General features: G+C 37.0%; 1 protein-coding gene across 1 annotated transcript in view; it reads left to right on the forward strand.

The window, feature by feature from the left end:
- Ttc27 (tetratricopeptide repeat domain 27) overlaps nt 1-17,081 on the forward strand; it is a 167,829-nt gene that overhangs the window by 72,584 nt on the left and 78,164 nt on the right. The window contains exons 11-12 of the mRNA XM_076833443.2: nt 11,914-12,009; nt 15,707-15,829. Coding sequence (XP_076689558.2) covers nt 11,914-12,009; nt 15,707-15,829 — 219 coding nt within the window. The remainder of the gene's footprint in view (nt 1-11,913; nt 12,010-15,706; nt 15,830-17,081) is intronic.

Here is a 17,081-nt window from a genome sequence, read left to right on the forward strand (position 1 = left end):
TATGACTGAATTACAGAACTGAATGATGTGATTGGACCCACAAAAAAGGAAATGCAACAAGTGCTCTGTCTCTATTTTAGCTATTTTTTTTTTTTTTTTGGTGCCAGGGATTGAACCCAGAGGCACTCGATCACTGAGCCACATCCCCAGCCCTATTTTGTATTTTATTTAGAGACAGGGTCTTACTGAGTTGCTTAGCGCCTCGCCATTGCCAAGGCTGGCTTTGAACTCATTCTCCTGCTTCAACCTCCTGAGCCTCTGGGATTTCAGGTGTGCCCCTGCACTCTGCTCAACCTCAATCAAGTTCCTGGGGATTTTTTATGCAGTAAAATTTGAGTCTCCGCAATAAGTATTTTTCTATCATAATTTAATAGATTGGGCAAGGAATTCTAATTTCAAAATCTTCTTTCTTCAGGATTTTAAATGAGGTCAATACTTGATAAATATCTTCCAGCATCCCAGTTTGCTGATAAGTATGACAATCTGATTCTTGTTCCATTTTAGATTGTTCTTTTTTTCTCATCTTGAGAATTTTTAGAACTCTCTCTCTCTTTTTGGAATTCTGGATGTGTCTAAATTTGAGTGTGAGCTCTGGAGTCATACTGCCTGAATTCAGATCCCAGCCCTGCTGTGTCGCACCTGCCTGTTCTTTGGACAGGCTGCTTAACTTGTGCCCAGTTTCCTCTTGTATATAATGGGATAAACAGAATTTTCACGAGGATTAATGAGTTAATATTTAGAGCAGTGTCTCTCAGATGGCAAGTGCTTAATAAATGGTAGTTTTCCTATTTATTGTTTTTACTTGTTGGAGTACATATTGGGTTCTTTCAGTGTGAGCAATTATATCTAAAGTTCAGAGGTGGTTTCTCCTCTTATTTCTTTAATTATGATTCTGCCTTTGTTTTCTTAAAAACTACTTCTCCAATTAAATATGTAGTTGGAATTATAGTAGACCTATGTGAAACCTCCTGGTCTACCTGTCTTCTTTGACTCTTCTTTTTCCCAACTTTGTATCCCTTTGTCTTCTTGCTTGATGTTATAGGAGATTTCTTTCATCTTTTCTTTTCTATCACTAGTTTTGACCATTAGCCCAGTTCCCCAATATTTAGCCCATCCTTGTAATTTTTTATTTTGACTTTTTTTTAGGGTGTGGGGTGGAGTGTGGGTAGTGGGAATTGAACCCAGAGATACTTTACCACTGAGCCACATCCCCAGCCCTTTTTATTTTGAGACAGGGTCTCATTAAGTTGCTTAGGACCCTCATTAGTTTCTGAGGTTGGCCTTGAGCTTGCTATCTTCCTGCCTCAGCTTTCTGAGTCACTGGGATTGTAGGCGTGTGCCCCCAAGCCCATGGGGGAGGGCACATGCCTACAATTATTATTATAATAAATTTTTTTGAAGAGAGACTTCCTGTGTTGCCCAGGCTAGCATTGAACTTGTGATCTGATCCTCCTGTCTCAACTTCCCAGCTTCACCTGGGAATACAGGCATGTGCCACTGTACCTGGCTTTTTGACCGTTATTTTTAATTTCCAGAAAGTTTATATTTTTCTGATTTTTTTCATATTAGTTTTCTTTTATATTATAAATGCAATATCTTATGTAATTTCTCTGCATATTATTTATCAGATTTTAAAACATTTTCTTTCTATAAATTCTTTCTCTGCAGGGGTGAATTGTTTTGTATGTTCATCTTGGCCCCTCCTTTTCATGGATATTGTTTTTCATAAATGCCTAATGGTCACCAAGTAGATTGTATGGACAGCTAATATGAGTTCCTTTTGAAGTAAGAGAGTCTTATCATCTGAGAAGTTTTTCCTTTGAATGGGAGAACTGAGTGCAGACTCTGCACCCCTCTCCAGGGTGTGTCTTAACTAGTAGGCCTCTTTAGGGTTGGCAGGGATTTTTTTCCCTACGTCTTCCCCTCAGGCCCTGAACTGGGAAAATAACTGAGCCATTGCCTGTAATACCAGAGATGCTTTTCTTTTTAAATAAGCCCCATATCTCCTGAGGCTTCATTTCTTTATTTCTTTCCTTCTGAGATGTGAGGTGTGAGAGTCTCCTAGTGGTGCAAGCAGGCGATGTGTGAGCCTAGGAGGCAGAGTAGGGTCCAGAGTTGCTGATAGCAGGACCTAGATAAAGTGCAAGGAATGAGGGATAGAGACCCTGGTGAGGAGAGGACCTCCTGTCAGGGCCAGTGAGACTGAGTTAAAGAAGTCTTAGTCTGGAATACTGGGTCATCCTCACCAGAGTGACAACCTAACAGACAAGGTGTTCTTAGAACAGTGAACTAAATATGTGTGACATATCCTTTGATCATTAAATTCAGATTGTGAAAGATACATCAGGTGTACAGTGGTTAGGAGAGGTACTTATTCATCGAGAAAAAGTTCAAAGTGTTTTTTTTTTTTAAAAGAGAGAGCGAGAGAGAGAGAATTTTAATATTTATTTTTTAGTTTTCAGCGGACACAATATCTTTGTTTGTATGTGGTGCTGAGGATCGAACCCAGGCTGCACGCATGCCAGGCGAGCGCAGTACCGCTTGAGCCACATCCCCAGCCCAGTTCAAAGTGTTTAAAAAATAGGATAATAATGTCAGAGAAAATCCTGCAGCCCAGGTAATGGGTAATGAGGTTGATTACATGGAAAGTTACATTAGCATTATTACATCAAATGTATTAGCGTGGCATCTTCTTTTATGCCCCTAGAGCAGAGCCAGACCTCAGGTCAAAGCAGCCCATCAGAAATGCCCCTCTTCATGGAGTCATAAAGAGGAACACTTAAAGTTGGGTGTGGTGGCACATGCCTATAATCCCAGCCACTTGGTAGGCTGAGGCAGGAGGATCTCAAGTTCAAGGGGTAGCTGTAGCAATTTATAAGACCCTCAGTGTTTTACTTGGCTTTTTTTTGTTTCTGTGACTAAAGACCTAACAAGAACAATTTAGAGGAGAAAATATTTATTTTGGCTCATGGTTTTAGAGATGCAGCCCATGTTTTGCCTATTCCATGGCTCTGGGTCTGAGGTGAGGCAGAACATTACGGCTGAAGGGTGTGAAGGAGGAAAGCAGCTCAGGACATGGCAACAGGAAGCAGAGAGTGAGCTCTGCTTACCAGGGACAAAATATGAACTCAAAAGTAACACTGCCAGTGGCCTACTTCTTCCAGCCACACCCTACCTGCCTACAGTTATTACCCAGTTAATCCGTATCCGTGGTGCTTACCAGGGACAAAATATGAACTCAAAAGTAACACTGCCAGTGGCCTACTTCTTCCAGCCACACCCTACCTGCCTACAGTTATTACCCAGTTAATCCGTATCCGTGGATTAATTCACTTAGATTACACATCTCATAATTTAATCATTTTACCCCTGAAAATTCTAGCATTGTCTCACACATGAACTTTTGGGGGACACCTCATATCTAAACCATAATACTTGGCAACTTAGCAAGAGTCTATCTCAACAAGACCCAATTTCCAGAAAGCGTCTTCCCCATACAGACAGGCGTGGAATGCTATACGAAGAAAACAGGAAGAATCGAAACCCATAAACCTTGCTGGGTTTCCCTTCTCATTCTCCTTGTATTAGATCAAACCCTTTTACATTCAATCACATTTTGACCTGGTTGTTCACAGTAGTTACAGAAATTCCAAAGGACATGGTTCCAAGTGCTATTGGACTTATGAACATCTGGAGGCTAGCCAGAAGGCAATTGAGAACTGACCTTCTTGCAGGGAGTGTGGTGCCCCCAGGCCGAAAGCTCCTGTCCTTGGGATCCTTAGGGACCTGGTTCTGTATGTCTTTGTGTGGCTGCTTATTTGTATCCTTTAAAATCCCCTTTATAATAAACTGGTAAATGTAAAAAAAAAAAAAAAAAAAAAGTCTGTCTCAAAATAAAAAAAGTAAAAAGAATGAGGATATACCTTAGTATATCCTGGGTTCAATCCCCAGTACCAAAAGAAGAAACACTGGCAGGAGCACAGTAGTTGGGGGCAGAGGCTCACTTATGAGAATCATTTAAACTTGAGAATAATTCTGTGACTTTGGTTCTCTCAAAAGGAGCAGATAAGACTGTAAGAAAGAAGCTAGTAGATGTAACTCCAAGTTGTAATATTTAGTTATACTAAGCTGGAGACAACACAGCATCCTCTCAGGTGCAGGTCTGGGCACCCCAGTTCCCCAGAGTTTACCAGGAAGATGTCCAGCTATGGAGGATTCCTTTCCATGGATCAATAGTGTCAGAGAGTTCCCTTGGCATTCTCACAGGGTCAAAGAATAGTTTATGCCCTCCTGCCATCTCCTGTCCCACAGCCAGATTCTGATCCTGAGGGTAAATTTCCCATTAGCCCACCCATGTTCCTTACCTGTTTTGCTTCATGAAGTTTAGTTTTCTGTTAGCCAGTATGTGAATTATGTTGTTTTAGGTTTGTCATCTTTTCTCAGGTAGAGACTATTGTAATTCTGCTTACCATCTTGCACTCACTGGTCTCTTCCCATTCAGGTTGGCATCTTCCTTGGAAAATCAGCTGACACCATACAAGTGTAGTTTATTTCTGGACTCTCTTGTTTTTATAGTTGTATTTCAGCTTTTACTAATTATATTACATTTTATTTGGGAACCTTTCCTTCTTAGATCCTAGAAAATGAGTTTCTTGAAGCATCAGGTTTTATATTTTATGTATTTAGTTTTCTCAGAGTGGATACACATTGGATGTTTACTAAGTGTTGGATTTGAAAAAATGAATATTGAATTTTATGTTTTTTGATAGGATTAAATAAGAGGTAACTAAATTAAGGACTGTTTTTATCTGGCACTTCAGTAATCTGAGAGCTTTAAGTACCAGCCTTTCTGAGATTATTACAAGTCTAAATTTTCAGAACTGTAACAGGTCCCAGTACCAAGCTAATGGGAACTACATAGTCACTGAGCTTACACTGAGGTTGTCAGAGTTCATTTCAGTTGGAGATGTACACACACACACACACACACACACAAATAAATAAATAAATAATGTATTATATATGTTTTCAAGTGAAAGGAAAAGAGATAAAGGCATGTCCATTTTTTCTGAATTCATTTCTAAAAAATGATGAACTAATGTTTAAACACTACCCTATAAACTCCAGAAATGAACTAATAAGAGACTGCAGTTCATAGATTAATTCTTTAATTAACTGAATTTATGTTCACTCTATTTGTCAACGTACCAGATAACAAAGCTTTCCCTCTGTATTTCAAACTGATCATTAGTTCTGCCTTCAAGACTAACTCTTATAAAAAAAAAGTAGGTACCTCAGAATATTCATGGCCTCTATTTCCATGTTTCTTCTTCACACAAGTATATCTGCTTGTGTTTAATACTTTTCTGACTTGGTAATGACCTTGATATGTAACTCTTTTTGGGTGGAGAAGATACTATTGTCAAGGAGCCACTGAAGGGGGACAGGGAGGCAGAGCAGAACGCATGTTTTAGTAATTCAAGTTGGCTTTAGTAATTTAGTAATTTCAGTTTAGTAATTTAGTAATTCAAATGGCTTGCTTAATGAGTGGGTGTCTTCAAAATTTAAGAAATTTAATTTGATTATCATATCATACCTATTTTAAATATCCTTCTCTTAAATATATAAGGTGCTTATGATGGGAAGATTAAAATTCAGAGCTTTTCAAGACCATTGGTATTTGTGCATTAGTAAAAAGAAGAAGAATCTCAATAGTTGTAAAGGAGAGAAACCCAATAAAAAGTTGCTGTAAGGAAGGAAATGGATTAAGCATTATAATTGCAAGGCCTAGGGTATTCCAGTCTCCAAGATAGCTGGATTTAGGGTCTCAAACAAATTAGATCTTTCCCAGTCTGTTTTTCTTTACCTTCATCTATCTGTTTTTCTCTGACTGCTTTAGTATCAGAAAGATTGTTGTCAGAATAGCACTAGAGTTTGTTTTCCACAGACTTCATGCTCCAAAAGAAAGAGAGCTTTACCACCTGTGGCCAAGGTGAAGCTCTCTAACTTCCAGTGCTTTGCTTATCTGTAGAGTGGGGATAGCAGTCGTGTTAACATACCTATGCTGAGGGATTAAGTGTCTTAATATTTGTGAAATTCTTGGAATAATACCAGGTACATAGTAAATCCTTAGTAAATGTTGACTGCTATTATCCTTCACTGGAGGGGAAGTTGAGTTGCAAGAAAAGTAAAACTGACCAACCCTTCATAAATGGTTAAAAGTAATGATTATAACTGGAAAAGCTGAAGAATAGTGAGATAATTACAGTGCTTCATGTATAGGATGTATTTCTCCTGCATTAATAACCATGTGCTTGTGCATTTGAAAGTAAGATTCATTTATGTGATTGTAGCTGAGCTTTCATTTGTTGGAATATAGTCACCATTGTTTGTGCCGAGCTGGCTATAGTTACTCCTATTTAATGAACTACATATCATTAATTTTATTTACTGAACAATCATATGCCATGCTAAATAATCTTACTAAATAGGCATTATCTATGTTTGTAAAAGCATGGGAAATTTAAGTGACTTAACTAAGGTTTTATAGCTAAACTAGGATTCAGAGCAGGTCTACCTAATTTTTAAGTATTAGGATTTGATTTTTCTGATGAGATTAATGGTGACATCACTGCATGTAGCTTTTTATTTTTATTTTTTTTTACAATTTCTTTTTTTTAATTGGTTGTTCAAAACATTACAAAGCTCTTGACATATCATATTTCATACATTAGATTCAAGTGGGTTATGAACTCCCATTTTTACCCCAAATACAGATTAGCTTTTTAATATTACATGAAATGTGGTTTGGAGATTTACCTCATCTTCCAAATGACCAATGCATCATGTTACAAAATCAAGCATGGGTAAAAGACCCATTCAAAGTACAAGATAGAGCAGTGAGTGCTTTTGTTTCAGTTTTTGACTGATGGATTTTAATATAGCAGATTGTTTAATTTAACAGAGAAAAGTTCATTGATAGGATTTCAGATTCCAAATTGTGAGTAACCTTCACCACAGAGGCTGGGGTTGTGGCTCAGCGGTAGAGCACTTGCCTGGCACATGCGAGACTCTGGGTTCGATCCTCAGCACCACATAAAAATAAAAAAAAAAAAAGGTATTGTGTCCAACTATAACTAAAAAATATTTTAAAAAGAGACCACTACTTATTGAATTTTGTGGTGGAATTGAAAGAATGTCCACAATTAACCATAAAACCTAGTAATATATTCCTCTGTTTTCCAACTTTATATCTGGGCAAAGCCAGATTTTCTTTGTAAACCTCAACCAAAATATAAGCAAGAGCTTGGCTACAGAAACAGGTCTGACACTGCAGCTGTCATCTATTAAAGGCAGCAGTAAAGTGATTTGCAAAATTTTAAGTGTCACTCTTTATTCAAGACTTTTTAATTTGTTTTGGGAAATACTATTTAAAAATGTTTATGTTAATGTAACTGAATTATTATTTGGTATTAAATAAATATTTTTGTTTTAATTTTTTATATGATAAATAATGATAGGTTATAATACAGAGAACAAAATTTCTTTTGAGTCTCTCAGTAATTTTTAAGAATTTAAACAGTTCTGAAATAAAAAAAAAAAAGTTTAAGAACTGCTGACCCCAGATGTGCCTGAGGGAAGGGGACGCTCTGTGAGACCATCTGAGCTTCCTTGAGTGCTGCCTCTTTGTTCCACTTTTGGTTCTGGAATCTTGAAGAAAGCTGATTTGGTTCTCCCAGCTGCCAGTAGCACACCCAGTTCCTACTAGGACAGAAACAATAACCGAGCACATTCTTGACAGAACACATCCTGATTCCAGTATTGTGGGGATTTAGGTGGAGAAAAGATGGTCAAGTAGAGTTCTCAATATTTTTCTAACAGGAAGCTGTTTTTTGTTTTCACAGATATAACCATTGTCTATGTAACTACAAGGTTTTAACAAGAAACTGCTAAATCTTGTCTTTAGCATCAACCAAGCTCACCTGTTCTATCACTTTATGGCTTTGAATAATATGTCTTTTATATCTCAGTGCTGCCATTTCCTTCTTTTGATGTACAAGTGGATTAATGATAGATTTAATCATGTTGTTGATATTAGGAGTGTCAGTTGATTTCTTCTTTTTATTTCAAGTTCAGGTCTTGCTAAGTTACCCAGGCTGGCCTTCACCTTGCTGTCCTTCTGCTTCAGCCTTCTCAGTTGTTGGCATTACAGGCCTGTGCCACTGTGCCTGATGGATTTTAACTCTGATTCTCTTTGTTCCCATTGGAAATTTTCTTAGGCTTTGGAGTTTGAGGTGGCAGTTAACTTCATTGCATTATTTATAAATCAAAGCTGAATGATTGCAGGTTCTGTCAGAGAAAACTGTTGAGCCCAACTGTTAGATATATTTGATTAGGTACATATTTTTATAATAAATCCCATTCTCCTACACTCACATGTGTACAAAGATTGGACAACAAAGCAAGGATAAGGTGATGTAGTATATGATCGGTCATACCTTTTAGATCATTAGCCATTTTCTACTTGGTGCTTCAGAAGGCCGTTAGAACACTTTGAAACCACATGTGAGAATGAATGGCTCTCAGTGAAAGGGCCCAGCTCTACTCTTTTTGAAGATACATGTGCCATGCTTTTAGATATGAGAACATAAGTAAAGTCTAAATCACACTAGACTTTGTTGAGAATTGTCCTTGTGTAGTAAATCATTCTCCATGTGCTAGTATTACAGTGTAGTCTTTACCTTTAGTATTTCTGGGACATTCTTTCTGTACTGAAACAGCATCAAAAATAAGGTATGTATTATTATTTTCTGGGTTTTATTTTATCATCCATAGAAATACTCCCTGACCTGTAATAGTGTGGCTTCTGAGGATTTGGGAGTTGATTTTGCATGGGACTAGAAGCTCCATCTATATAAATGTTTACTCAGAGTACACTCAAAGTATAAATGCTTTTAGGTGGAGTTTGTGAGAAACACATTAAAAGAAAGTCTTGCTGGGCACAGTGGCACATTCTTATAATCTTGTAGACTCAGGAGGATCCCAAGTTTGAGGGCAACCTCAGCAATTTAGGGAGGCCCTGAGCAACTTAGCAAGAGCCTGTCTCAAAATAAAAAATTAAAGGTGGTAGAAATGTAGATCAGTGATAAAGTGTCCATGTGTTCAATCTCCTATGCCCCTCCCACAAAAATAAAAAAGAAATCCTTAAAACTTCAAAACAGTCTTATGTCACAGTAGTCCTTGCACCATGAAGTCTCTGATGTATCCAATAGCTGTGGCAGACTTTTCTGTGATTGGCTCCCCCATACCTCTGGTCTGTGTCCCAGAGCACTCCTTGCTCTCTCTTCCTTATTTTTTTCCCCAGCCCTTTTTCGTATTTTACCTAGAGACAGGGTCTCATTGAATTGCTTAGGGCCTCACTGTTGCTGATGCTGGCTTTGAATTTGCAATTCTCCTGCCTCAGCCTCCTGAGCTTCTGGGATTATAGGCATGTGCCACCATACCTGGCTTTCAAACCATTCTTAATGATTGGTTTAAGCATATCCTATGTCTGGATATGCTTGCATGTGTATGTGCTCTCCCTCTCTGTCTCCAGTTTTTACATTACCATCCTTTCTTAAAAACTACATCTTCATATCTGTTTTTATTTATAACCAAGTGCCCATGACTTTCAGATGTGAAATTCCTGAAGTTTAGGAACTGGAAAGAAAAAAAAAAAGTGGATTGGTGAAAGGACACAGTGCTTTAGAGACTGTTTACCAAAATTTCTGAGCATATGTGAAAGTTTGCAATATGTTACTCTCTCAGCAAGCACATTGTATATGTTCTTGTTAATAAAACAATGTATACAATAGTAACTGAGCTCACTTTTGTTCAAGCCCATTTTTCGTATCATTTACCTTCTACCATCGCCTTCCAGGTTATTTGAGCATTTGGTTTGCCCCTAACATAAGTGCATGATTCTTCTGTTCAACTAATGGGGCTGACAGTTAACCAAAAATCTCCTCAAATGCTTGAAACAGAACAGAACAAAACAAAACACTGTTTTGATAAAGTCATACTCAGATTGTTGACAGTGCAAGGATCATTTGCAAAATCATTTCAGAGGTGTGTGCCATTGTGATTAAATGGCTCACTTGTTGGGGATAGACCTAGAACAGAATCTAGGAACTTTACCTACCAGCGCTGCTTTTCCTATTTATCACTTCTGTAAAGGACTCCACTGCTCTGGAATATAATGGAATTGTTTTAGAATCAGTTGCTTTAAGGTATCCTGGGGAGGGAAAGAGAGATAGAAGGGAAATTGCATGGTAAAGGAAGGAGACCCTCATTGTTATACAAAATTACATATAAGAGGAAGTAAGGGGAAAGGGGAAAAAAAACAAGAGAGAGAAATGAAGTACAGTAGATGGGGTAGAGAGAGAAGAAGGGAGGAGAGGGGAGGGGAGGGGGGATAGTAGAGGATAGAAAGGGCAGCAGAATACAACAGACACTAGTATGGCAGTATGTAAAACAGTGGATGTGTAACCGATGTGAATCTGCAATATGTATACGGGGTAAAAATGGGAGTTCATAATCTGTTTGAATCAAATGTATGAAATATGATATGTCAAGAGCTTTGTAATGTTTTGAACAACTAATAATAAAAAATAATAATAAAGTTATCCTGATCTGAAAAACCTGAAGATGTAGTAATGCCCTTGTATTTTTAGTAAATTAGCAAGTGAAAAAGAATACTTTTGAGTCCAGTGGAGGAGATAAGAGTACATTGTTGCCCTGGCTATAATATTCTATGGGTAGGAGAATCTTATTTAGGTGGTAGGCATGCTTATGGTAGAAAGAAGTACATTCTATATAAGAGTGAAATAGCTTTACAATTCTGTTTTTTTTTTTAATTCATCTTTTTAAAATAAAAAAAAATAGTAGGGAAAAAAATCCCTGCCAACCCTAAAGAGGCCTACTAGTTAAGACACACCCTGGAGAGGGGTGCAGAGACGGTATAAGTATAGTACAACTGTCTTTGTATCATAATGTATAGAAAAGTAAGTTGCCACAAGGTGCTTTATCATTTTCAAATACAGCATGGACATTCTCCTACTGTAATCCAATCTGTGTATTAAAATCAGAAAGTTAACATTAACATGTTTCTATCATATAATCTTCAGAGATAAGCCTGTGAAACTGGTAGAAAAAGATAATTTGAGTAATTCATTATGGAAAAAGTGTCATTATAATTCAGAGTTGAGAGAAGGCCCAAATATAACATCAGAGAATTTTGTATGCTCCATACAATTGGAATAACTAATGAAGATGGAGAGGAAGATGGTCAATAATGAAACTGCTGCCCACATGTTTGTCTAGGAACTCCATGGTGTCTGTATCCACTTAGATATTGAGTCTGGAGGTCTTTTGATGACAGATCACTTGACCACTGCATAGTGCCAGTTTCTGACTTTTCAGTTGGCTCTGGTTCCTTTTGTGAGTCAGCCACCTTAGTCTTCTTGGTCTGCTTCTTGCTATAGCCTCCAGGAGTTTAGTTATTTAGTACCAGGGTAGGAATTTCAGTACAGTGCAGGATTTCTTCAATGTGTATAGTTTGCAGCCGCTCGCTGCCCCATGTAGATGATCTTGCAAGAATGAATGTTCAACCTGATAGCCGCTGCTGAGGAGTGAAGAACTCACTCTTTAGGATCAAACAGACATACTTTCTCCTTTCACTTCATTCCTGAGAAAATAATTTTAAATGCAGTTCTTTATATAAAGTCTCCCTGATTGATATTGGAGAGTGATATTGTCAAATATCACTTTGTCATTATGTTGTGAAACAGGTATGCTAAAGAACAGTTTTTCTTTAAAAAAAAAAAAAAAAGGACTGAACAATAATAGATTGTACTTGTTATCTGTGTTCTTTAGGCTCTTGCAGACCAATTTGAAGATAAAGCTACATCTGTATTGGAACGATTAAAGGTTTTCTATTGCTGTCAAGTACCACCGTACTGGGCCATTCAGGTACTTTTGTTTGTCCTTGGAAATGGAAAATTCTTTGTATTAGAAAAGGATAATTTCAATTTATGTTTGAATATTCAAACATTTGAATGAAAATAATAAAAAAGTAGCTGGGGATTGCTAACTACTTCAAGTTGTTTTGATTAAAGTGATATTAGACTTTTAAAATATTTTTAAAATAATTTAAAACTGTATTAGTAGATGCTTGAAGTTAAATATAGAAGAACCATGAATGTTTTCATTTTCAAAGCAACTTTTTGTATTTAAAAACTCCTTTAAGCTGTGCACAGTAGTAATCCCAGTGACTTTGGATGCTGAGGCAGGAGGATCACAAGTTCAAGGCCAGCCTCAGCAGTTTAGCAAGACCTTGTCTTAAAAAAAAGGGTAAAGGGCTAAGGCTATAGCTCAGTTGTATAGCACTTTGGGTTCAGTCTCTGGTACCAAATAAATACATACATACATAAAAACTCCTGAAGAATGAACCTTAAACAAATGTGAAAATCAAAATGAAAGCATTTATATTTGGTACTTTATTTATTCATTAATTTATTTGGTACCAGGGATTGAACTCAGGGGTGTTCAGTCACTGAGCCACATCCCCAATCCATTTTTTATTTTACTATTTTTTTTTGAGACAGGATCTTGCTAAGTTGCTTAGGGCCTCACTGAGTTGCTGAGGCTGGCTTTGAACTTGTGATCCTTCTACCTCAGGCTCCCCAGCCACTGGGATTACAGGCATGTGCCACTGTATCCTGAGAGAGATGTCTAGTTGTTCTCTCTCTTTTTTGGGGGGAGGGCTACCAGGAATTTAACTCAGGGCCACTCTGCCACTGAGCCACATCCCCAGCCTTATTTTGTGTTTTAATTAGAGACAGGGTTTCACTGAGTTGCTTCCTTTCTCAGCCTCCCGAGCCGCTGGGATTACAGGCATGCGCCACTGCACCTGGCTAGCTGCTCTCTTTCTAAGAGTATATGGTTACCTTGTGTGGCTCTCAAAAGCCCATGTTGAGGTAGAGATTCTGGGCCCCTATACTGTGGTCTTCTTATACTATAGATGTATCTCCCCTATTTTGTAAACTTTTAGCACTGAAGATTTGTAAAATTTTATCACTGAAGGTTTATACAATTTTATCACTCAAGATTATGTACCTAATTCAGTTTCTTAATTTATGGAGAATATTGAGGCCCGGTGCAGTTAACTTTCCAGCATTGATCAATATATGAACTTGATCCCTGGTGTCCTGATGTTGAGTCTCATTTGCCTCCTTTTTATATCTCTTCTTGGATTGTGCTTGCTAATAACAGCCAACTTTTGCTGCACACTTAGTGTGGTGTATGCATTTTTTTTTTGCAGTTTTTATGTATCACCTTATTTTATTACAATGATTTTATAAAAATATCCCTATTTTACAGATGGGGAAGCTATAGCACAAAGAGGTTAAATAGAGTCAAATGATGCCAGTCAGAGGCTTCTAGATGATTTGGCAACTGTTGGCATTTTAATCAGTGTCCTGTGCTCTCTCTCGTGCATTATGTATGTAAGTAGTATTTAGAATTGTAAATGCCACCTACTGTTCAATGACTCAGAATCCCCATTGTAAGATTTCTTAGAGTAGGTTATAATCTTAAAGTAGATGTGTTTTACACTTTGGAATTCACTTTATGTATTGAAGGAGTCTCAGTAAAATACAGGTCAATAAAAAGTTCTTCCATATTTTTCAAAGGCAGTACCTTCTTCATCAAGAAGGTATTAACAACTAGAATTTTTTGGAATGTTTTTGACTCTGATCTGGGAAATTTGTAAATGCTCTATCTATGTTGTCATGGGAGATAAATACTTCCAACCTTGCATTAGTATGACTAAATATGTCTGTTGAGGGTATAGCCTTTGTATCTGTTTCTGAACAGAAGCATTAGGAAACTTAAATACTGTTCTAGTAGATTGAATGTTTATCTTGCCTGCATGTAGATTTTAGAAGCTGTTGATTTTAGAATCCTTAGGCAGTTAGATAAAGATTTTTTCATTAAGAAGTTAAATCACTTTTTTTCTTACATGAAGGGAATAGTCATATCTTTATGTATTATTTTAGAGATTAGGAGATAATAGCACAATTATTATAAAAAGAGTATTAGACTTTCTTCTGCCACTAACTAGCCTTATTATCTTGGATGTCACTAACTTCCTTCATTTATTAAATAAAAAAATTGATGTACTTACTATATGAACACCAAGATTTATTCTAGCTCTCATATGCTTTGTACAGTTTTTGAAAAGATATCATGAAATGCTCCCAAATAGCCAAACTCTCCTGTATTTCATGGAATAAAAAAACATAGGACCACCTTCTTATTTATTTTGAGAATATATTAGCTTATAGTTCTCTCATGTATTTCATTTTGCTTTTTCATTTTTTTTATCCTAGATCTTCCATATCCATTAGCTTCTTGACTCTTTAAAAAAATTTGTTTTGAGTTGTAGATGGACATAATACCTTTATTTATTTTATTTATTTAGTTTTGTGTGGTGCTGAGGATTGAACCCAGTGCCTCACATGTGCTAGGCAAGCGTTCTATCACTGCGCTACAACCCCAGTCCCAGCTTCTTGACTCTTAAATGTGTGTCCAATTTCTTTTATACCCCTTTTTACATTTAAATTTTTTTTTTGTAATTGTAGAAGGACAGAATGCCTTTATTTTATTTGTGTATTTTTATGTGGTGCTGAGGGATCGAACCCAGTGCCTCACGCATGCTAGGCAAGCACTCTGCCACTGAGCTACAGCCCCATCCCCTTTACATTTTTTTTTTTTTAATAGTTTGATAAAGGGTCTTGCAAAAAAAGCAGTCATGACTCCATCAACTTTTCGTCTCCGACTCATGATTCTCCTGCCTCAGCCTCCCCCCTAGTTGCTGGGATTACAGGTGTGCACCACAGTGCCAACTCCAATTTTCAGTATAAAAAAGGTGTATTTAAAAGAGAAAACAATATAGCTCTCACTAGTGTGCAAGTGTACCTTTTCTCCTTTTTTTTTCTTCCACTTTTCTAAATTTTTTTCCATTTCCATAGGATGGACCATTTATAAACCATAATACTTTTACTGTTGATCACTTGTCACCTTCTTTGACCTTATCCTAATTTGCTCCTTTTTATCTGCCAGGCACTAGGAAATTAGGTACTAAGATGGTTAGAATTTGCTTAAAATAAATCTTAGAAAACCTGAGTGAGAAAGAGCTGGAGATGCCTTCATATAGAAAGTTTATGTGGACTGATGCATATGGATTTCATGTCATCTGCAGTACCTGCTCAGAGTTAAAAAAAAAAAAAAAATTTTTTTACCAGATTTTACCGTCACAAATCAGAGAGTGTCATGTATAGAATCTTTAGGTAAGAAGGAAATATTAATTTTCTTTGAAGTTCTTTTGAAAGCTTGTAATAAAATCAACATATTGAATATTTTGAACAGGTTTCTATATTGTATTTCAATTTTTCATCCCCTCTAATGAAGTTTGCTAAAGTAAAGGTAAGTATTGGATCATTACAGATTCTTAATTAGAAGTTGAATTATAGAAATTGTACATTTATTACAATAAGCAGCCCTTAAAAAGTCAGGTTGGGTATATCTGCAAGTGAAACACGAATCTCACTTTTTACATTAAGAATAATTATCAAGAAGTGTTAATTATTTGAACTGGTTTTTCTAGCGCCAACTGGCAAGTTTGCTGTTTGAGTTGGGATGTACCAGTTCCGCTCTTCAGATCTTTGAGAAGCTAGAAATGTGGGAAGACGTGGTCATTTGCTATGAGAGAGCTGGGCAGCATGGGAAGGTATGTAGTGATAAAGTCCTGTGTCCTGGTGAGACCTGTCTCCCTTTGAACATCTTCTTCCTTGCTGTTTTTTAAACTCGCTTTTACCAAAATTCACTTATTTCACTTTTTTCCAGAAAACTTTTTAATTTTTTTTAATAGCTGTTGGGGCAGATTACTTTATGTGTCTACAAAAGAGAAAGAAGAATGATATTCATTTGATATTTATTTATTTATTTTTAAGAGAGAGAGAGAGAGAGAGAGAATTTTTAATATTTATATTTTAGTTCTCGGTAGACACAACATCTTTGTTTGTATGTGGTGCTGAAGATCAAACCCGGGCCGCATGCATGCCAGGCAAGCATACTACCATTTGAGTCACACCATCAGCCCCTTAATTTGATATTTAAATGAAAGCTTTGAAGACACTGCATTTTGATCTTCATCCTTCATTGACTCTTTTCTATAGGACAACTTCAAAGTAAAATACTAGGAATTATTTTAATTTTCACCAGGTTTCCTGATGATGAGGTTATGGGCTTGAGGAAGTGACCCAGGCAGGCCATGGAATAAAAAAATATGGTTTGTGTAAGATCCACAGGGTGTTGCAGTCCCTTTTGAGTCAGAAGAGTTGTCAAGTGTGTGCTGCATGTTTAATTCCATTGTCAAATTGGGTCAAGAGGGGGAAATGTTGCATTATTTGCATCTGTTAGTAATCTGTTGTTTTTCCACTTATATATGAGCAGAATTTTAAGACCAGAGATTCTGCATTGTGAGTGGTCATGTGTTAATTCTGAATTAAGTGTTTAAATGACTGAGTAGAGTAAAACCCATAAATTGGCTTGCTTATAGCTATAGACAACCTTTTGCCATCACCCTAAAGGTAAAAATTAGTTTAAGTACATATTGTTCTTAAATACCTTCCAAAGTATGTCTATTTTAGGCTTACAATTCTTTCATTAGTTAATGGCAGTGAAGGTCTTTGAACTGTTTTGGCTTAAGGTTTCTCCAGCATAGGGCTAAGATTTTCCTGTAGAAGGTTGTAAAATTATTAATGTTGTGATGCTGGGGAAGGACTCCACAATCATCCATGCCAGATCCGTCCTTTTCTAAGTGAGAAGAGTCACTTTCCTTAGGAATTTTCCTCCTAGGATTTTTCCTCTGATCACAGTGCTAGTTACTGTTATTTACTCGAGAGAAAGTGTAGCAGAGTGGTAAGAGCACAGCCTCTGGTGCTAGACTGCCTGGATTCAGATACCAGCCTGGCCATGTG

This window comes from Callospermophilus lateralis, chromosome 14 (assembly GCF_048772815.1).
Source record: "Callospermophilus lateralis isolate mCalLat2 chromosome 14, mCalLat2.hap1, whole genome shotgun sequence".
NCBI classification, from domain to species: domain Eukaryota; kingdom Metazoa; phylum Chordata; class Mammalia; order Rodentia; family Sciuridae; genus Callospermophilus; species Callospermophilus lateralis.